Source organism: Protopterus annectens, chromosome 4.part0, assembly GCF_019279795.1.
Source record: "Protopterus annectens isolate FY-2018-M chromosome 4.part0, PAN1.0, whole genome shotgun sequence".
NCBI classification, from domain to species: domain Eukaryota; kingdom Metazoa; phylum Chordata; order Ceratodontiformes; family Protopteridae; genus Protopterus; species Protopterus annectens.
The window spans coordinates 1,154,024,568-1,154,047,897 of record NC_056733.1 but is presented as its reverse complement, the minus strand read 5'-3'; the positions used below and the strand labels follow the sequence as shown (position 1 = coordinate 1,154,047,897).

At 42.5% G+C, this 23,330-nt stretch overlaps 1 protein-coding gene across 1 annotated transcript in view; it reads left to right on the top strand.

The window, feature by feature from the left end:
• CPSF1 (cleavage and polyadenylation specific factor 1) overlaps positions 1-23,330 on the top strand; it is a 2,236,766-nt gene that overhangs the window by 286,377 nt on the left and 1,927,059 nt on the right. Inside the window, exon 6 of the mRNA XM_044069873.1 lies at positions 16,594-16,745. Coding sequence (XP_043925808.1) covers positions 16,594-16,745 — 152 coding nt within the window. The remainder of the gene's footprint in view (positions 1-16,593; positions 16,746-23,330) is intronic.

Genomic DNA, 23,330 nt, shown 5'->3' with positions numbered 1-23,330 from the left:
TGTCCTGTATTCAGTCTATTCAACCTCCTTCCTCGTCTTCCTTCTCTGCAGTCTGCCAGTAAGAAGGTTCTCCACACCTTGGACTTGCATAGACCGCTCAGATAACCTTTGTTTTATCCAAATAATTGCACATCTAAGCAACTTTTTCTTTTCATCCCAGGGCTTTGGGCTTGGCTGTTTCCAAGCAAAGCATCTCCTCCTGGATCATTAAGGCAGCTTCCTTTTGTTAGTCCTTTCCTGATGAGGGTCTTTCTTCATCTACTTGCCTCCTCAGGTGTCTTTTTCAAGGGTTTGGACACCAGTTCCATCCTTGACGCAGATAGTTGGTCCTCTGTTCATACTTTTACAAAGTGTTACAAATTGGATGTTGTTTCCACGAGGCTATTCTGCATGGGGTTTTAGAGGGCTCTTCTGTACTTTCCTCTTCCCAGTCTTCTTCTTAGCTCGTTTTCTCCCTTCAGTGAAGACTACTGCAACAGTGATGTACGAAGATATAGTACAGTAGTGTAAAATCTTGCCATAACAGTAGGTTTTCTTCTCTTCACTTCACTGTTGCAATATTCGTCCCCACCCCCATTGTTATGACTCTTGCCCCTGTCTTTTGTTACCTTCCTGGCCCAGGGACTATTGTTTTCTTTCCCTAATAAACTTTTTCTTTTGGATATGCATGTTCTGCATTGTCCTTGGGGTGTGGGTGTATTTTCTTCATGCTAGAGCAGTTCAGCTGTGAGTATGTGCATCCGTATATCACCTTTTTCCCTACACAAGGAGCATATATGTGGTGTATGGCACCAATAAAATCTAAAGACTTTGATATAGTGGCCGAACGTTGCGCTATCCTTGGCAGGACATCCCTTCAGTGAAGAATATTGCAACATTGAAGAGAAGGACATCTATTGTTGTTGCAAGATTTTACACAACTGTACTTCTGTCTTAAAGAAATTTTTAAGGTAACTTGAGTAGAAAGGATCTCTTGTTTCGATTTTATTTCAAAGGAGACAGCTTTATGGTCAGCCCTAACAAGTGATGAAAATAAAACAATGGTGCAAGATTCCCCATATTAGTAAAGACAAGATCCAAGATGTTATTTTCTCCTAGTGGATGCTCTAACTTATTGTTGGAGAGCATTATGTATTGACAAAATCCATGAATTCTGTGCGTGTGCACCAGTGGTGGTGGTGGATGTTTTCTGCTCTATAGTTGGATAGTTTAGTTAATCCAGGAAAATGTATTGCCTTTAATACTGAGTTATTCTAGTTACTTTAGATATGATTTGTGGCTTTCTTATGTCAAAGAGGGAGGTATAACTAGTTAATATATGGTACAGGACCTTTCTTATGTTTGTTTGGACATGGAGGCTCTAGTGCATCATGCTGCTTTACAAGTCTTGATGCGAGTCTCTTCCAGATGTAGACTGAGGCCCCCTCCTGTGCAGTAGCTGGTCTAAACATGTAGAAGGCGTTACAGCCCTGCACAGTCTGAGTGCTTGTCTGCTATTTTAAACCTTGTTTCTGTCACTACACAGATATTGGTATCCTCCAGGGTGAAAAAGGCTTATTAGGAGTGGAGTTTCTTATTTAGTCTCCTGGAATCGATCATTAAAACCTTCCTATTTTCCTTTACTTGTTCCATTATGTTGCTAGATGTATCAGGTGGCATTGTGTAAAAAGGTCACTAAGGGGGTGGACAGTGTCTTTGCCAGTGATAGCAACCATAAGATGCCGGCCATCTGTGGTGAAACAGCATGGTCTGTCAGTCATATTCTCCCAGGCTTACAATTGAGGCAATGTTACAACTGCCTCATGTACACAGACAATCCTCTCCTTCTCCCACAAAACACAAATACATGCGAGAGATGCAACTATACGGCCAAACTGGAGGCTGAGCTCTCTCAACATAGGACTGGCAAGACCAGACAGGAGGAGAAGGTAACCACACACAATACATACCCAGTCACACATGGTACCATCACAACTTCAAATCATACACATACTCACACAAAGACATACTCGGAGGCTCTGATCAAAAATTTACCAAAACAGCAGAGGCCACCAAAGCAGACACCCAAACAACTACCACCTCACGACCCAACACATGCAACACATAGACCACACAGTCAGAGTGTCAAACAGTCACAGCCCTTAAGGCCAAACAAAATGCCAGACACACTTGTCATTGGTGATTCCATAGTCAGACACACTGGCGTCCCGCTCACCAGACTGAGTAAAGAGAAGGTCACAGTAAGCTGCCTGTCAGGCGCTAGAATCCGCCACATAACACAAGCACTCAGGTCTCTCAACAGCAGGTACAAGTCGACTCAGTCATTGTCCACGCTGGTGTCAACGACCTGAGACGTACCTCCTTGGACTACATGAAAAGGGACATCGAGGAGCTCTCTGATTATGTAGCCCAGGCAGGTATGACCCTGACCTTGAGCAGTATCCTACCTTCACCTAGAATGATGCCACAATACAGTGATAAGATGATCAGCTTTAATAATTGGCTTAAATTCTGGTGTCATTCAAAGGGATCCAATGTCTGTCTGCCTGGGATGACATGCTGGACAAGCCACGCTGCTTCGCAAGGGACGGCTTGCACCTGTCACCCTGGGCTTCCGGATATTGGCAAAGGCTCTTGCCACCCCATAGTGCCTTTTTAGGCAAGGCTCAAATTCTAAACCTACCACCCTAGAACACCAAAAGGAAAAAACTAAGGGTAACGCTGCTCAATGCCAGAAGTCTCAATCTCAAGATGCACGCACTCGAGGCCCTTCTCAATATGGAGAACATCGATGTCTGTGCTGTGACAGAAACCTGGTTCAAGGCTCCTGAGAGCACCCCAGCACTAACAGGTTTCACCTCATATCATGCGTTCCGCCCCAAAATCCGGACAACACCAAGAAAGGAGGGGTGTCCATATTCATAAAGGACACCCACACCTCAAGGTTGGTGGCAACGCATGATGCATCGGAGACCATCCAGGTGCAATTAACCATAGGCAAGACTGCTCTGCAATTTGTAGCATGTTACAGGCCACCCTCTCAAACTCAGGAACCTCACATGGCCTTCCTGAAAACATTGGAGGGATAAATGTATCTCCAAACACCATCATACTAGGTGACTTTAACTACCCTAATATAGACTGGGAACACTACTCAAGCCCGAACACTCTAACCCAAAGATTCCTGGAGTTCATAAACTCAAATGCCATGGAACAACTAGTCACCATCCCCACAAGAGGAGAAAACATACTTGATCTCATCATCACGAACATGGGATCAAAATGTTCAACACCGAAGTATACCCCTCACTGGTGAGATCAGATCATAAACTAATCTCGCTGGAGGTCCTCATCCCGCCCCACCTGAAACAAAAAAGACCACAGTGAAAAACTTCTCAAAGCCGATTTCACACTTCTAAAACTAGTGTGGTCTCCTTTAAGGCCCCTGAGCCAGTGGTAAACATTACTCAAACCGCTGAATCACTTACAAATGCCTTCTACCAGCACCTACAGGACTGCATGGATCAGGCAATCCCAAACAAAACTAAGACTCTCTGTACCAAAGGCAAGCGTCCAGTCTGGTGGACCCCAGCCATAAACAAGCTCTACAACAAAAGGAGGAAGCTACTACAAGATAGAGCAAAATTCTTGAAAGGTAAGACACCTTTGATCATTATAAGTAAAAACTAAGAGCACACATAAAATCATCCAAGGCAAATTTTGAGAGAAAAATCGCCAAGGACTCTAAAGAGAATCATAAGGCCTTCTTTAGCTATGTTAGAAACCTAGGAGGAAACTCCCAGATATGCTCAGAATTAGTTCAAAATGATGTGAAAATTACTGAACCTACACACATTGCCAACATACTGGCTGACAGGTTCAGTGCAAACTTCTCCCCTCCCCAAAGGAGAGATATCTATTCCAGAGGATTGTAGCCCCCAAACATCTCCAACGCCCAGGTGAGAACTGCCCTCACTAAGGCAAAAACACAGCATCCATGGGACCGGATGGTGTCCCGGCTGTGTGCTTCATGAACTCAATGAGGAATTAAACCCACAGTTAGGACAGCTGTTTAATCTTAGCCTCACCTCAGGATACGTACCCAAGGAGTGGCGCACGGCGACTGTGGTCCCACTTCATAAGGGCGGTGCCTCCACAGACCCTGGAAATTACGCCCCATTAGCTTGACAAGCCTTATCTGCAAAGCCATGGAGAGGATCATAATGGAACTCATAAATAAAGACATAGGGAACTTGCAGACTTTGGATCCAACTCAGTTTGGCTTTGTCAAAGGCAGATCCTGCCTCTTAAACTTGGTTGACTTTTTGAGACAGTCACCAAGGCCATTGATGAGGAAAGGCAGTCCATACAGCCTACCTCGACCTGGCAAAGGCCTTGACACAATACCCCACTCAGGTATCATCGAAAAACTCATCAGCTTGAATGTAAACCCATACATCACAAGATGGGTTGCAAACTGGCTAAGTGACAGAACCCACAGGGTCAGAGTTGCTGGAGCCATGTCAGACTCAAAGCCTGTCACAAGTGGTGTCCCACAGGGCTCAGTCCTGGGTCCACTCTTGTTCAGCATCTACTTTTCTGAAGTACAAGCAAACACAGGAGGGTTATGGCTGACAAAGTTTGCAGATGACTGCAAACTGGGCGCCATAGTCGAAAACACATCTGACACAGATATCCTCCAGAAGGGCCTCACAGAAATGGATAACTGGTGCCAGAGCCATGGCCTGAAGTTAAACGCCAAAAATGCATAGTCATACCCTTTGGGAAAAACAAGGCTACCCCTAGCTACCATATAGGTGGCAATCCACTGAGCACAGAAAAAGTCATCAGAGATCTGGGGACCCAGGTTGACAGTAGCCTTTCGCTTGACACTCATGTTGCTAAAGTAGTTAGGAAAACCTTCTATATCACCCACCTGATCATGAAGGGATTCACATCTAGATCAAGGGAGGTCATCGTCCCCTGTACTCATCACTTATTAGACCTATGATTGAGTACAATGCCCGTTCGAATGTATCTGACCAGACACCTGCTGCAGCTTGAAAGGCCCCAAAAGTTCCTCACCAAAAGGATAAAGGGTCTCAAAAATATGTCTTATGCTGCCCGACTGAAAGAACTCCAGCTCTATTCAGTCTCATACCGCTTGCTCAGAGGTGACCTGTGCCTGACATATAAGGCCATGTCAAACCCAGATTTGATGAATATGCTTCACCTCAAAAATCTAGATCCCTCAGAACCACAAGGGCGGGAGACTTAAACCTTGACACGGTTATAAATAGAACGTGCTGGAGGGACAGATTCATCACCCAGAGACTCCCTATGCTGTGGAACAAAATCCCGGTACATGTGAGGCAGAGCACCTCTCTGGTCTTGTTCAAGAGGAATCTTGACCAATGGATGGGAGATTGCAGATATACCCCAGGGATTACTTCAGCGTCACTGCTTGACAGAGGCACAGCAAAATGATAGGCATAGTTTTTATTCAAACTAAAGGGGTGGCGAAAGCCACATAACTATGGGCTAGGCTTATAAATGCCCTTGGGCAGATAGCCTAGTATGAACCTATGAACCTATGAACCTAAGTGTTGGACCCCCTTAGAATGACATCAAAAACTAAGCCAAGCTGAGAATAGAGATAGAAGGGAAGATAACAGAACAGGTAAACAGCTTCAGGTATCTGGGAGGGATGGTTGGGGAGAAGGGTAGTCTGAATGAAGAGGTCAAAGCTAGAATCAGAGGGGCTGCAGCCAACTAGCATAGTGATTAGAGTGTAGTTTATTACAGAAGAATGCCAAAAAAGCTGAAAATTACAGTGTACAAGACAGTGGTGTAACCAGTACTACTGTATGGTACATAAACCTGGGCAGTAATGGCAGAACAGTTCAAGAAACTAGAGGTGATGGAAATGAAGTACCTGAGAAAGGTGATAGGATGTACACTTTAGGACAGATGAAGAAATGAGGACATAATAGCAGAAGCCAAAGTTGCTGCAATTGCAGAAAAGATCAAGGAGAGCAGATTATGGTGGTTTGGGCGCATGTGTAGAAAAGTAGAAGACAATCTGGTGAGGAAGATTTGGGACAGACAGGAAGAAGGTAAGAGGAAGCAAGGACGTCCAGCAAAGAGGTGGATGAATTGGGTGAAAGAAGATCTGCAATGGTCAGGCATGAGTGTTGAAGAAGGCAGGAGTGCGTCACTGAATCGAGAGAGTTGGCAACAGTTAACACGATACCCCAACCCCATGTTGAAAAAATGGGAAAAAGGGGGCTGAAGAAGATGATGAAGATTTATATTTTGCTCATATAGCAGCAGCATCCTTGGAGAAGGTAGAAAGCTGCTCAGTGCCAGGCTCAGGGTCTATGTTACATGAACAAACGATCATAATGTCGAGTACAATATACTCGACACACTATGATCATAAGTTCAAAACCTTAAAAGCCTGAAACAAACAAAATCGAAAGATTTTGTTTGTCCCACACCTTCTCTACACTAGCATACAAAACGCACACGTACAATCAATGCATACAAACCCCTACACACTCACATCATTCAAACACTTGCACACCTACAAAAATACACCTACTTTTAAAATACAGTGGGGGCTTTGACCCCCCCCCCACACCCCCCTCACTAAATATACCAACTCGAAGATCGCTGTACATTGGGGAAAGGGCAATTTCCTGGTAATCGCAACAAGCGATTACTGGGAAATTGCTCTTTCCCCAATGTACAGCGATCTCGGAGTTGATATATTAAACAAAGCAGCCTCTTACCTAGCCATTCCAAACAGTGTAGCGTGTCTACGTCACATGCTACACTGACTAGGATGGCCGACCAAAACATTTCGGAACTCCCGATTTCGGCATTTAGAGTCTCTGATTACATGAACGTTCGATCAAAGGTTGTCAAGTATGTTGTACTCGGCATTTTGATCTTTCGTTCATGTAACCTAGACCCTAGGCTCATGCCTCCCTTGGACACGGTTTGAGTGCTTCATCATATCTCTCTCAGTCCAGGGAGATGCACTTGTAATCCAAGAAAAAACAACACCAGCTACCTGTAAAGATGTGGCTCTAGGCAAAGTACAATCAAATGAGAGGAAAGAAGCTGAGCCAAATCACCACAGCTGGATAAAATCCACTTTAATGATAAAAACCTCCAAAGAAGTAATGAGGTTGCAGAGCAGAGGTGGATTCTTAGATTAAATGCACATATATTACCTGGCATTAATGAAGCGGTTTCCGTGAAACCCTTCCTTAAAGCTAGGACTTTGAGACATTAGCATAGTTTTCTATGTATTCTATCATGTATTTTATAGTGTATGAGTCTATTTTTAGACTTTTAGATCTTGGTAGATAATATATTTAATTGTATAAGTGATTAATTGGTGATTAATTGAAGCATGTGCTTAAAAGCAAGCGCACTTTTGAATGTATTTAGTCTGTTGAACCAGTCAGTGTGATCGTGAAAGCGATTTCTTCTTTGGAGTTTTTTTATCATTAAAGTGGATTTTATCCAGCCGTGGTGATGTGGCTCAGCTTCTTTCCTCTCATTTGATTGTACTTTGCCTAGAGCCACATCTTTACAGGTAGCTGGTGGTGTTTTTTCTTGGATTTTGCTGCTTGTTTCACCATGGCCTGAACATGGCCGAGGGTTCAGATGTGAGTATGGAATCAACTGTTGCTGGCAGTACTGCATTACACTTACAAACTGAGAGTTTGGACCGTATTCTATATGTGGAAGTGAACCCATTAGTCAACCAACCAGTTTTTCCTGAAGGGGACAATGTTAATGTTGATGAAAATATGCAGTTACGGTTCAGAGAACAATTTAGGGAATATGAGAACAAACTATATAAATTTAAACATCTGCAATGGCAGAGATTCCACCTTGAGGACTCATTACGGTATACAATTGTACCAAGAGTCTTACGAGTCTTAACTATGCCCACCTATGGGGATTTATATCCCGAGCTGCTTAAAAAATGGCAACAAATGAACCTACAGTTAAGTTATGATTATATGAACTTGCTAATCGATTTCTTTTTGCCACAAGAACAGGAGTTAATGAAAGAATTAAAAAAATCTTATATGCGTTTGCAGAATGTTTCCCACTGACATTGTACTTGACAAAATAGATACCCTGCATGAACAGATATCTGGCTATGATAAACGTCTCCAGAATGGCAAGTTGAAAAAATTGCAGAGAGACATGAATGCCTTTCAAAGTGGGAGGGTCTTTGCCTGGCTGAGGCAAACCCAGACCAATGAAGATCAAGTGATTGAACCATCTGTTGTGCATTCACCAGTGGCGAGCAGAGAGGCGGATGAGGAAGTTAGTGTGAGCGGAAATGCTGTTGAGCAAGCACCTGTATCTGAATTGGTGCTAAATGCTACGAAAAGTGCACAAAAAGCGAGTACTGCTACAGATAACAGAGACAGTAAACTCAACCAGATGGCATCAGTTAATTCTTTTTCTGAAGAGGTGGGACGGCAGAAGGGGACACAAATAACGCCGTTCCAGCTACAAGAGCCGTTGCCCATCAAGGAGAGGTTGAGGAGCCGAGGACAGAGAGGCAAAGCCCCAGACAGGCAGAATGCCTCAGGGCTACAACAGAAGCTCACATGGAGCAAGACTTCAAAAGGTTTGGTTTTGAATATTTCAGGCATACGCTTGACTGAAGCGCAGATGTCTGTTTTGAGTTAGGGGTTATCTTTTATTCTGACACAGAAGGCTGACTTAGCAGATATCTTAAAAGAACTGAGACTGTTTACAAGGACTTTTGACTGTGAAAACAACTTTTAAAACTACTGACAGTGCTAATTTATTGTTTACTAAACCTAGTACCTTTGTGCTGAAAATGCATCCTGTTGTTGATGTTTGTCTCTGTTTGTGATCATGAAATCAGGCAAATTTTTTATGAAGGGACTGCATGTAATTATTATAATTTGAGCAAAGCTGAAAGTAATGCGTTGTATGAATTGAAGTGTTTACAATCGATTGAGATAAGACCAGCTGACAAAGGTGGAGGGGTGGTTATGCTTGATAAAGATTTGTACATTACACAGATGCAACTCTTAAATGAAGAGGGTATCTATCAGAGAATAACTCGTATGCAGGTTAAGGGAATAGCAGACAGGGTTTCTGTCGTGATATTTGATCTCTTGATTGGAGGGATGATATCGGAAGAATTGTTTAAGTACTTTATTGTTGAGACACCATTATATCCCATCATTTACGAGTTAAAGTACGTAAGAACTTGAGAATCCCCCCCATGAGACCCATTGTCTCTAGCAAAGGTTGGGCGACTGAGCCCTTGTCTATTTATGTGGAAAAGTGTTTACATCCAGTGCTTGAAACATGTAATAGTGTGCTGAAGGATGCTAGCATGTTTTTAGAAATGCTGTACCATGAAACTAAGAGTATTATGGGCCAATATATTTTTGTGACAATGAATATTGTTTCATTGTTTACGGTTATTCGTAATATGTGGGGTATTGAAAGCATTAGAAGCTTACTGAATTCTAAACATTTCTATACTAGTGATAAAATCAACCTGATATGCCTATTATTGGAAATCATCCTAGAGAATAATTTATTTGGTTTCAGGGATGATTTTTACCTGCAGAAGATTGGCGTGGCTATGGGCACTCCTTGTGCCAATAGCTACGCCAATCTTGCGTTGGTTGAATGGGAGTGTAACTCATTTTTGGAAAAGGATGAGTTTAAGAAGAACTTAATCTGGTACGCCCAGTTCGTGGATGATATGTTTTTTTTTCTGTGGGGGGCACACAAGAGGAATTAGATTTATTAATTGAATACCTACATGGTACCACCCCCTTTTTGAAATTCACCAGTAAAGTATTGTTAGAAGAAATAGATATTCTAGATGTTAAACTGAGAAAATCTGAGATTCTGGGAATCCAAACAAGCATTTATAGGAAACCCACTAGAAGGAACGTTTTATTGCATAAGGGCAGTATACATCCGAAATTTATTGGTGCTAGTGTGGAGAAAGGACAAATACTCAGATTAATGAGATTGCATAATGATGAGCTACAGCTTGGGTTTGCATTGGATAACCTGTGAATGGATTTTTTAGAGAGAGGGTATCCTAAGAATATGTATGACAAATATGTATTAGAGGTGAGTAAAGAAAGAATCTGTAGAGGTAGAGCTTATTTCTCTGAGAGAACAAATGATAGGTTGCATGTGAATAATAGGGGCGACAATAAACTTAGGTTTCCCCTCACATACAGTAGTGACATCAGTGTCTTCTGTGATGTCTTTAAACAAAATTGGAACATGTTGAAAACTATAGGAGACTTTGATGGCCTCCTGGACGACGCACCTAAATTTGCCTGTAAGGACAAGAAGTCCCTAAAACGCCAACTATGCTTTCGGACAAGGAATGGTGGATTGAATAGTATCTACATACAGGAGCGAAATGGCCTCAGATATACAAAAGTTCCACAATTGTATGATGGTTCTTCAACCCAATAAAAAGCAAGTCAGCGTGTAATCCAAGTAAAAGATGATTTATTAAGCTAGCGAGTGAGCGCTTTCACCAAACGGCTTTTTCAAACTTCAAGTGTTTTATATACCCTAGTAATTATCCTTTTTTTAACAAAAAACTTCTGTTATAGACTTGATAAAATTTGTACCAGAGCTGGTCATTCTCTTCTATTCCAAAATCTTTTTCAGTGTGCCATTTCCCTATGCATAAAATCCCATCTGACTCTACCGAATGCTGTCTCCACATCAAGACCCACCAACAATAAGGGCATTTTCTTACACTCTGCTTCCCTCTGGGTAATTGTTGTTCTGCTGTCAAATATTTGTCTCCCCTCCACAAAACTACATTGATTTATATCTATCAATTTTGGCAAAACATTTTGCCATTCTTTTAACTACCACAGATATATACAGTCTTTAATCTTGGTTTGAAGCTGAAATGGGTCCATATGAAGCTGGGTCTGAAGGGTCTTTATCCTGTTTGGGTAATGTACCCTTACATATGAGGCTGGTCAGACTTGTGGGCCTGTAGTTACCCCATTTGGTGGTTGGACCTGGACCTCCTTTGTGCAGGGGAATGACTGTAGCCATAGTCCATTCTTTGAGCGCAAAACCTGACTGTAGGCTCCATTTGAAAGGTGATTCACGTGGACCAGAGAGGTCATGTTTCATGCTAGTTAGTAAGCATCCTGGGATTTTAATGGGGCCCATGTTTTTGGCCTTGGAAAGTGAATTGAAGACATATTCCCTAGTAATGGTTGGGAGGATTGTGGTATGTGATATTTCCTTTGGACTATCAGGGAGGGAATGGGGAAAAAAATTTAGCTGAACCGGTCAGCCAAACGGTTGGCAATGTCCTCCAATTCAGAGTAGGTGATGCCATTTACAGTAAGTTCTGCCCGTTGTCACATATTTCCCCTTGAGGTACAGACATAGATGTAGAAAGCTATATTGTTGCCCTTTGCCTGAGAAGATATATTTTCTTCAAATTTAGCCTTTCAAGTATTAATTGACCTTCTTAGCTGCCTGTTTAGATTGGTCAGGGTTTTTTTTAGTATGCTGGTCTTTGTTCCTCGTACACTTATTCAAGATTTTTTTTTCTTTTGTTGTATAACCGGTTGATAATATGATTACACCAGGGTGGCTTGTCCTTTTGCGTTTGTCTTATTCTTAATACGAGTGACCAAAGCTTGCTCTATACAGCTATCAATATGGCCATTTTTTGAAAATAGCTCAGCATATGCTATAGTGTATTAGGGGTGCTTGAAGTTTAACCAAGGTGTCACTTAGTAGAGAGAGGTTACCTTTGGAATAGTTTCTAAAGGTTTCTGGTTTCCCTGGGTCCCTGGATTTAGTTTTTATTTCAAGCAGTACTTCATTATGGTCTAATCTGATGAGTGAGGATATTATATTGGGTGAGGAGCATCACTCTCCCATGTTTGTGAGTACAAGGTCAAGGACGTTTGTAACCTTGGTAGAAGAGTGGACTAACTGTTCCAACATGTTGGTATTAACAAAGTTTAGAAATTGCCCAGTGTGTGCATTAGAAGTGGTGTTGGATTCCTAATCTGTATTGGGGTAGTTGAGGTCCCCCATGAATATCCCTATTGGGTTGAATGGTGAGGGATTGTAGTACATTGAAATAGATAATATGGGTTTCCTGGGACATGGAGGGGGACTACATATTGGAAGGATATGGTACAACACCCTGTTTATGGTGAGTTGTACATGTACGAGTTCCACTGGGTCATACATTTTTAATTAATCTGGATACAAGATTGGTTTTAGTATAGACTGAGATGACTCCACCTTTAGTTCCTACCTGTGTAGTAGCTGGTCTAAAGGTGTGAAAGGCATTAGAACCTTGCACTGTTTTGGTTCTTGCCATGATTTTAAACCATGTCTGTGCTCCTACACAGATGTCTACACTCTCCAAAGAGAAGAAGACTTACATGGAGTGGAGTTTCTTGTTAAGATTTCTAACATTGAGTAGTAACAACTTCAGATATTCCTTCGTAGGTTCAGTTATGTCAGGAGGTTTATCAGTTTGGCATTGCCTGAAAAAGGCACTATGGGGGTTGAAAAGGTCTTTGCCAGTATCTGAAAGCCCAGAGGAGTTCAGTGCAGACCATTCCTAGTAAAGCAGCTTGGTCTGTCAACCATGTTCTGTCAGGCTGTCAAATATTGTACTCCTTTGGACTGGCACTCAAAGCTAAGCCAGTTGTTAAAATCAATAATTTTCTGTTGGTAACATGGCATCATCCTTGGAGAGGGTAGTCTGCTGCTCAGTGCTAGGCAAATACCTGCCTGAGGTGCATAATTGGCAAGCTTGATCATGTCTCCCTTCGTATAGTCGAGAGGTACGTCTCCCATCATTAATACCCACATAGACTATGAGTCATACTGGTACTTGTGGTTCAATGACCTGAGTGCCTGTGTGACTTGATGGATCCTAGCCCTGGCAATACAGCTAAATGTGACTCTCTCCGTACTCAGTCTGGTGAATGGGGGGAGTCATCGGTGTGCCTCACTATAGAGTCACTAATGACCAGGAAATTTGATTGTTCGCTGGTTTGCCTTAAGGGCTTGGCAGTAGAGGCACTGGATACAGTGTTACCATGTATAGCTGTAGGTGGTGGTTTAATGGAGTATTTACGTCATGACTGAGGACCCTGTTTTTGACTGTGCTGTCCAGAAGGTCATAAGTGTTTAAGGAACGTTACCTGTAGGTGCCTCAGTGTAAGTAGATGTCCTGTTCCCATGTTGCAGTATTATAACCTTTGGGTTATCCTCTCCTTAGCTACCCAAACGTCCAGCCAGTAATCAAAAGCTTTAGTCACTGCATGGTATGTTGGGGGTTCTGATATTGGCTGTAGGGTGCGTGGACCATAAAAGTGACATCTGCAAGTACCTTTCCTCAAAACTTCTCTGCTGCCAGTCGAATGTCAGCTCTTCCTGCCATCTCTGCCATTGGATCATCGAATTTAAGATAAGTACTCTGTTGGAGCAATTTTCTTCTCTTTTTGGTCACTGCATGCCTGCTTAGGTTCATATCATCCAGAAAGGAAAGTGTAGGTGCGGATTTCAGATCCCCCTAAGGATGCCCATGACCTCTGCCTTTTCTGTCTAGGGCCCAACCACGACAATAAAATCTATCTGATTTGTCAGGTCTTCATTCCTAAGACTCTTCACAGCTGTCTGCACGCCCTAAACATCTACGTAGAAAACCAGCATCTTAAATGTCTGGCTCTGGCAATGGCAGGACCGTCCAAGTAGTTTTATGTGTAGGATCTTTACCCTGTGCAGTAGGTGTGGTGCAGGTGTCACTGATAACCTCTATAGGATTGGTTTTGGTTGTATGAAAGAGTTTTGCCACCAGCTGCAGTGCTTTAGAATACTCATCTCAACCAGATTGGCCAGAGAGAGAGTTGGGAAGTGCATAGCCTTGGCTGTTGGTTTACTAGGAGGAGTGAGGGAAATTTAAATATTGTTTAGGTCGATAACGCAAGGAACTTGATGAGCAACACTCAGGTATGCGAAAACTAGATGCTGTAGTAGTTTAAAAAAAAAAAAAAAAAAAAAGGCTGTCTAGACACCAAGGGTATTTTAAAGGAACCTTAGACTATGAGAGACTGGCATTTACACAGAATACCAGTGGGAATTATGCTGCGGGATATTGGTATCTGTACAGATCACTGCTAGGCACTGCTGCATGGTGAGCAGCAATTTTATCGACTGTAAAAAAAAAAAAAGTTAAAGTTCAGATATTTAACACAGAAACACTCCATTAATGCAGCTGGGACAAAACGATGCAAAATGGTATGGTGGATGTGGTAATGTAAGTCTTAGCTTGCTTGTAGGTTAAGAGCCAAGAATTGTGCAACTGTTTAAAAAAAAAAAAAAAAACGCCAACAATGCCTCATGTCCAGTCAAAAACTGCACACTCTTATTTTCTTTACTCAGTCCCAAGCTGGAAAATTAATCTGGTCTCCTCTACATTCACTAAAGTGGAACCAAAGCAGTTCTTACTAAAGACTGTAAAAAAGGTCAGAAAAGAACTGATGACTGTATTCAACACAAACACTCAATTAATGCAACCATATCAAAAATTTTGTGAAAAACAAGTGTCAAAACAGTGGATATGGTAATGTACGTCTTAGCTTTGTAGAGCGTGTCAGAAACCAGCAACACTCTTTTTCTCCAAGTAGTTTGGTCGTCAAACATCTCAGAGCTCCATAGGTTATCAGTTAAATGTTGTGCAAATATGATGTTTAAATAGCAGTGGAGATTTGTTTAAAAAACACACACACACACACACACACACACACACACACACACACACACACACACACACACACACACACACACACACACACACGGACCTGTGACCAATCAAAAACAGCATTCTCTTCTTTTCTCAATCCCAGGCCAGAAAATGACTCTGGTCCCTGCTACTCTCGTTACGGTAGAACCAAAGCAGTTCTAACTAAAGACAGCAAAGTAGGTAAAAAAATGCAGACGTTCAACACAGAAACACTCAATAGATGCAACAAAAAACAAGTGGCGAAATGATGGCTATGGTAATCTAAGTCAGCTTTTGTAGAGTTTAGTAGAAACCAGCAACACTCCTCTTCTCAAGTAGTGTGATTGCCAAATGTCGCCAAATTCTTCAGGCACAGAGATTTAAATTTTAAACAAGCTAGCCTTCGAGTCATTCAAATATAGGTGCAGTAAGATTTACACAAGCGATTGCCAGCTCAGAAGGGTGTAGTCTGTCCACTCCTGCCATAAGAGTGTAAACCACAAACCCTCCTAATGTAAAATAACTGGTTTTGAGCCCAAGTGCTTAAAGCAGAACAAAGACACTTAGAGTAACATGCACAATAAGCCTTCGCAAGCAGTTCCCAGCTCAGAAGGGAGGCTGCCCTCTCCTCCCACAAGAGTATAGACCACAAACCTTAATGTAAATTAACTGGTTTGGAGCCCAAATGCTTAAATCAGAACTAAAAGGCATAGAATAACAATTACAATGTAATCATGCTACTAACAAGTAGTAGTAGCTACTGAACAATTTAGAAATGTGCAGCAGAAAGCTAGGTAAAGTAGGAATAAGCACAACTACAGTAAAAGCAGCTGAATGAAGTCAGTTCTTTTTTTTAGTTAGTAGGAAGGTAGGAAACAAACGATAATTCAAGTTTAAGAGATGGGGGGCTGTCTCTCGTCTGGTCAAAATAAAACAGAGGAACGGTTGTGGGTTCGGTTCAAACAGCTTTATTGTACACAAACACATCAGGATTGAGGCTTAGTAACTTAAACTTATAAATGGACTGACTACTGCACACTTATATGTTAACACTCTGGCTGTTCACTCAAACTGGCACTGCTGCCTGCACGTGCTCTCTATTTATGCGCACGTGCCCTCACTTTGAAATGCTTCTTAAAGTCACAACACACACTCTGATCTACAGGGGCTTTCCCAGTTGATTTCTCAGTGCTCTGAATGAGCTGATAAGATGAGACTGGGAGGAGTGTCCAAAGTCAGATTTATAATAGGGGCAAGCAACTCAAAAGCCACCAACTTTAAAACCACAATAGGAGTACAGCAGGTGGCTGGGAAAAATCAAATGCAGTCAGAGATCAGCAATACTTAGGCAGAGAACAGCAAGTCACACAGCACTACAGCTAAAGATGCCACTAAATACTTTTGGTTAGCTGAGGAATGCTGTTTTTAGCCCCTCCCACTAATGAGCTGGATTTTATTCACTGTCTGCAAAAGGATTCTTTTCTAACTGACCCCTAAACAAAAATGGAAGAAACCATACCTTAACCGAATAACTCCAATCCAAACTCAAATGCAAAGATTAACAATACTTAGGCATATAACAGCAAGTCACACACAACGTTACAGCACTTTTTCATGAAACCTTACTATGTAGGTGACTAGCTGCATTTTATTGTTTCTTTGCTTTGTTATTAATTATGATGAAGTGAGTGTTCTTAGTGATATTCTACATCTGCTAGGTAGTTCTGATGTTTATTTTTTATTCCTCTTTGCAGGATGGCTTTGTTCAGAATGTTCACATCCCCGAAGTACGAGTGGATCCTGATGGACGCTGTGCTGTTATGTTGATCTATGGGACTCGCCTTGTGGTGTTGCCCTTTCGGAGGGATACATTAACTGAGGAACATGAAGGTGTTGTGGGAGAGGGGTAAGCATTAACCGCATAACTTAAAATGGTCCCCTTTATCATTCTTTTATTACTTTTGGATTAAGTTGTTTTTTAACAGGATTCATTTTTGTGTGTGCATGGAAATACTCCCTTTATTATACTTTTATTACTTTGGGGACAAATTGTTAAACTGCATGCATTTGTGCATGTACATGCATGCACCCTGGACCTCTTTAGTATATATTTTTTCTTCTCTTTAAGCTGATGGCTTTGTGGAGTGTGAAGGTGAGGACTATTTGTGGAGTGTGAAGGTGAGGACTAGCTGGAGGGAAGGGAGGGAAGAATATTTTGACTCTTCAGTTTGAATTAATTTCATTTTTTGGTCTGGAGTATACTAATGTCTTAAAATAAAACTTCTTTAATCAAGTTGTTTTTGTGTTATTTCCTGGTGTGTGTGTGTGTGTGTGTGTGTGTGTGTGTGTGTGTGTGTGTGTGTGTGTGTGTGTGTGTGTGTGTGTGTGTGTGTGTGTATTTGGTAGCAGAAGGACTGAGAGAGTCTTAGCTTGTTTCTGGTCCGCAGAACTGCTTTGACAGAGATTGGACGTTTAATTGGACAAAGCCTGTGTATATAGACATGATCAAGAAAAGCTAGTAGAAATAGCTGTGGTGCAGCATAATGTCACACTGTTTTTAGAAGAACCTATCTTAGGCATACAGATTCTTCATAGGTTCATGTTCATAGGCGTTTACTAGGTTAACGACCACAAGGGCCTTTTTAAGCCTAGCCATCCATCCCAAATTTCTGACAAGTTCTGATACCCTTGATAAATGTAAGCATTGGTCTGGGAGATTAACTTTGGGGTCTTTTCATTTGATGAGGGAGTGATCAGTACCTTTGTATGGAGAAAATTGTTAGATGGCTGTATTATTGAGCTAAAAGGGAGAGGAGTACAACAAAACACAGAGACCATTTTGTAGAGGAGCTGTAAAGTAAGTTTGGTAGCAGAAGAACTGTGTAACCTACATCGAGTAACTATTCCAGCAAAAACTGGGCATAAAATGTACCTAACTGAAGTAGAGCGGATTCTAGTAGGTGTTTGTCTTGCTCAGGAAGATGTTTTATGAAAAGAGCTGTGGCTGTACTAGACATGAAAAAAGCCAAAGTAGAAATGTTTAAGCCAACCAGTCAGACTTGAATTAATAATTCCAAGGTGTTACAGTATTGTACTAACATCCTTCATGAAGAAAATAAATACATTCCAGCTGAAAGTGAGATTGTAGTAGGGAAGACCTGACAAAAGTACAGAAGCAGATGATGATGCTAAACTCAATAGACAATCTGGTTACACTTCTGTCAATAAATGCCAAAAGCAGATGGTTAGCTAAGGTAGCACAGATCCTGAACATACAGGTTAGAGCTTTTGAACATCTGTGGAAAATGACCAAATAGAATGAGCCTAAACCTAGACTAGCTTTGGAAGTGACATTGGTTATAAAAAAGCTATGAAGCTGTCAACACGGACTTAAATGAGCTGAAACCAGCTGTATGGTATGATTTCTGAATAGTATCAGAATGCTTATTGTACAGCTGTTAACACCAAGGGCTTCTATCCTTATGAAGTTGTATTTTGAAACTGGATTTCTAGAAGTTAGGCATTGATATACTGTACTTAAGGAATGTCTCATAACTGTCTCTGATTTTGTCTCATATTTTTGCCCTGTCCCTTACAGTTTTTTTCTAAGAACTGATTTGTTGTAAGCATAACCATTAAAAAGAAGATCACAAACTCAATATTTACTGATGCTTAGTCACTTATAGCATACAAGATGTCTAATCACAAGTTTAATCAAGTAATTTGACAACATTGAAGAACAAAAACATAAACCTAATATATGTTGGGGAAACACAATAATGAGAGAAACAGAATTTCAAATGGTGCTTGATACAACAGAATTAAAATGTACTAAGATCACTAATAACTCAGGGATCCCCCTTTCTACTGTTGACAACGTACCTTAACCCATTAGGTATTTGCTAGTCTAGGCCGTCCATTTGCCAATCCTATTTACCCCTGAGGGTAGAATTCTGCACCAAGGTTTCCCTATCTCTGATATCCCATTGAGGAGGTATGCATACTCGTTAAAGCGGGGAGTGGGGGCTTTTTTACATGACTTTAAGACTGTTTTCCTCACCAACATCAGCAGTGGTTATATAGATCAGTTTTCAGGACCAAATAGGCTTGAGGGGAAGAGACCAATGAGAAATAATGCGTGAGTTAGTTCCACCTGCCCCAGCCACAAGGTGTCACAGACTGGTTGCATCTCCTTTTTAATAATTCCAGAGCACTCCCCAAAAGTATGCATCTAAATACCAAACTTACCTGTGTCACATAGGTTCATAGGTAAGTACTAGGCTATCTGCCCATGGGCATTTATAAGCCTAGCCACAGAGTGACAGTTTTTGCCTCCCCATTCGATTAGTGACCTGGGCCTCTGTCAACAGGGCTCCTGAAGTGATCCCAGGGTAGAACTTACGATTACCCATCCACTCATCAAGATTTCTCTTGAAGGGGGTCAGAGAGGAGCTCTGTCGAATACGCATTGGGATTCTATTCCAGAGTGAGGGGAGTCGCTGGGACAGGAATCTATCCTTCCAGCATGTCCTGTTTATTGTTGTACGTAGGTTCAAGTCACTAGAACGAGTGATTCTGAGGGATCTCGTTTTTTTGAAGTGAAGCATGTCCATTAGTTCAGGGTTTGACATGGCCCTATAGGTCAGGCATAGGTCACCTCTGAGCAGACTGTAAGCGACTGAGAAGAGCTGGAGCTTTTTTAGTCGTGCTTCATAGGGTACTTGTTTAAGGCCCTTAATCCTCTTAGTGAGGTACTTCTGTGGTCTTTTTAGTTGTTGCAGGTGTCTAGTGAGGTACATCCCAAATGGGGCATTGTACTCTATTATGGGCCTAATGAGTGAGGAGTAAAGGGGCACAATCACCTCCTTGGATCTGGATGAGAAAGCCTTTGTGATCAGGTGTGCCACATAGAAGGATTTCCTGACCGTTTTGGCTATGTGGTTATCAAAGGAGAGCATGCTTTCTACTTGGGTACCCAGGTCCCTAATTACTTCTTCTGTACTTAGTGGATTCCCATCTATGTGGTAGTTTGTAGGTACTTTGTTTTTCCCAAATGGGATTACTATGCATTATTTGGCATTTAGCTTGAGGCCGTGACTTTGACACAAGGTGTTTGTCTCTGTGAGACCCTTTTGCAGGATGTCTGTGTCAGCTGGAGAGTCAATTATTGCACCCAATTTACAGTCATCTGCGAACTTGGTTAGCCACAGTCCCCTCCGCCTTTGCCTGTACTTCGGAGAAATATATACCGAACAGGAGAGGTCCCAGGACTGAGCCCTGTGGGACTCTGCTTGTGACTGGTTTAGAGTCAGACATATGGCGCCTGCCACTCTTACCGTGTGGGTTCTGAGAGCCAGTTGGCAACCCATCTCGTGACATAGGGGTTAATATTTAAGCTGGTGAGTTTGTCTATGATTCCTGAGTGTGGGATGGCGTCGAACGCCTTAGCGAGGTCCAGATATGCTGTGTGGACCACCTTCCCTTCATCTATGGCCTTGGTGACTGTTTTGAAGAAGTCGACCAAGTTCAGGAGGCAAGATCTGCCTTTAACAAAGCCGAACTGGGTGGTGTCCAGTGTCTGGAGGTTCCCAATGTCCCTGTTAATGAGCTCCATGGTAATGCGTTCCATGGCTTTGCAGACCAAGCTAGTCAAGCTTATAGGACAATAGTTCCCAGGGTCAGTTGTGGCACCACCTTTGTGGAGTGGTACGACTGTTGCTGTACGCCATTCTTTGGGTACACAGCCTGTAGAGAGGCTAAGTTTGAATAGTGATTTGAGATGGGGGGTTAGTTCATTTTAAAGCTCGTGTAAGACACAACCTGGGATAGCATCTGGTCCCGTTGATGCTGTGTTTTTGGCCTTTGCAAGGGCTGTCTTTACTTGTGTGTCTGAGATATCTGGAGCGCCACATTCTTCTGGTATGGGTGCTAGCCCCTTTGGTGGAGAGGGGGGGTGAAGTTTGCACTGAACTTGTCAGCCAGGATGTTGGCAATGTCAGTTGATTCAATGTATTATGGCCATTATGCACTAGTTTGGAGCATATCTGAAAGTTTGCCCCTAGACTCTTGACATAGTTAAAGGCGGCCTTGTGGTTTTTCTTTCGAAGTTGGCCTTGGATGATTTAATGAGGGAGCGCAGTTTTTTACTGATGTTAATCAGAGATGCCTTCTTATTTTGGGATTTTGTTCCATCTTGCAGGAGTTTCCTCCTTCTGTTGTAAAGTTTATTTATGGCCGGGGTACACCAGACTGGCTTCCTCTTTTTTGAGGAGTTGGTCTTGGTTTTACTTGGGATGGCTCGGTTCATGCATTCTTGGAGGTGTTCATAGAATGCACTTGTAAAGGATTCTGCTGATGGGTCATCATTTTCCATTTGATTGGGAGCTTTGAAACTTCCCACCTTGGTCTTGAAGAGTGTGAAGTTGGCTTTAGAGAAGTTTTTTACCTTGATTTCCTTGACTGGGGGGGCGGGGGTTGGGATGTGGATGTCCAGTGTGATTAGTTTGTGATCTGATCTTACCAATGACGAGTTTATCTCAGGTGTGGAACATAGGTTCTCCATGTTGGTGATAACCAGGTCCAGTATGTTGTCACCTCTTGTGGGAGTGGTGACCAGCTGTTCAAGGGCGTTTGAGTTTATAAACTCAAGGAAGCATTGGGCTAGGGCGTTTGAGCTTGAGTAGTTTTCCCAGTCAATGTTTGGATAGTTGAAGTCACCCAGTAGCATGGTGTTGGGTAGAATCTTCATACTTTCTAATGTTCTCAGGAATGCTACGTGAAGGTCCTGAGACAAGGTGGGAGATCTGTAGCAAGCTTTAAATTTAACAGTCAATTTACCCGCTGTCAATTGCACTTGGATGATCTCAGATTCCGTGTGCTGTGCTACTAACCTGGAGGTGTGGGTGTTCTTGATGAATATGGACACACCCCCTCCTTTTGTGTTCCGGTCCTGGTTTTGGGACCTAAAGGTATGGTAGGAGTTATAGCCTGGTAGTGCTGGGGTGCTCTCTGGAGCCTTGAACCAGGTTTCTGTCACTGCACATACGTCAATTTCTTCCATACTAAGGAGAGCCTTGAGTACGTGTATTTTGAGGTTTAGACTTCTGGCATTGAGCAGCATTACTCTCAGGTTTTGTTTATTATTGTTGTTTATGGAGGCGGGTTTGTCTTTTGAGCCTTGCCTAAAAAAGGCAGTATTGGGGCGGCAAGAGTCTTGGCCAGTATTCGAAAGCCCAGGGGCGACAGGTGCAAGCCGTCTCTGGCGAAGCACTGTGGCTTGTCAAGCATGTCGTCCCAGGCTGACAAGTACTGGATCGCCTTTGAATGACACCAGTAGTTTAACCAATTGTTGAAACTGATCATTTTTTCTTTGTATGCTGGCATCATTTTGGGTGAGGGCAGGATGCTACTCAGAGTCAGAGTCATACCAGCCTGGGCTACATGGTCAGAGAGCTCCTCCATGTCTCTTTTCATGTAGTCCAGAGAGGTACGTCTCAGGTCATTTACGTCAACATGTACAATGACAGAGTCATATTTGTACTTGCTGTGGAGTGACCTGAGTGCATGTTTTATGTGGCGGATTCTGGCACCCGACAGGCAGCGTACGGTAACCTTCTCCTTGTTCAGTCTAGTGAGTGGGACGTCTGTGTGCCTGATGATAGAATCACCGATTACTAGTGTGCTATGTAGCCTTAGGGGCTGTTTTTGCTTGGCACACTGACGTTGTGACGTACGTGTTACCTGGTTTCTGTTGTGGGGTGGGGGTTGCTTGGGTGTATGCTTAGGAGGTCTCTGTTGTTTAAGCAGGTTCTTATTTAGAGCCTTCGAGTATGTTTTTGCGTGTTTCTGAGAGTTGTTTTCTGGTGCAGCTATGGCTGGTCTATGTGAGTCTGGTAATGTGGTGCTTGTGTTGCCCTTCTCCTTGTGACTGGTTGATCCAGTCATGGGTTGAGAGAGCTTAGCCTCCAGTTTGGCTGTGTAGCTGCATCTCTCACATATGTTTGTGTTGGTTGGGAGGCGGAGGGGGTTGCCTGTGTACATGAGGCAATTGTAACATTGCCTCAGGATGCCCAGATTCACTAGCTGGACCGGAGAGCACACCTGAAGCTGTCCCTTGAACATGCCTGAATAGATGGTTGGGACTGTATTGCTGATTGGATGAGTAAAGAGCCTTATACTTCCTGAGTATAGGGCTGAAGTGCAAGCTGTAAGCTAGTGCTAGTTTTAGTGAGTTTTATTAAGTGCCGGTCTTAAATTGCATTATTTCTAGTGCTGGGTTGAAGTGTTTCAAGGGAAAAACTGAAGTGCAGACTTCATGGAGCCTGGAGTAGTTTAACCGCAGTTAAACAGCGCTGCACAGTGCGCAAAACCACGCTAAGCGTTTTTTATACCAGGGAGATCAAAAAGGATAGAAATTAGCCCACAATGGCCAATGAGCTACAAGTTGCTGGGCTGGGACCACTCCTACAGGGACAGATAGGCTGCTCAGAGT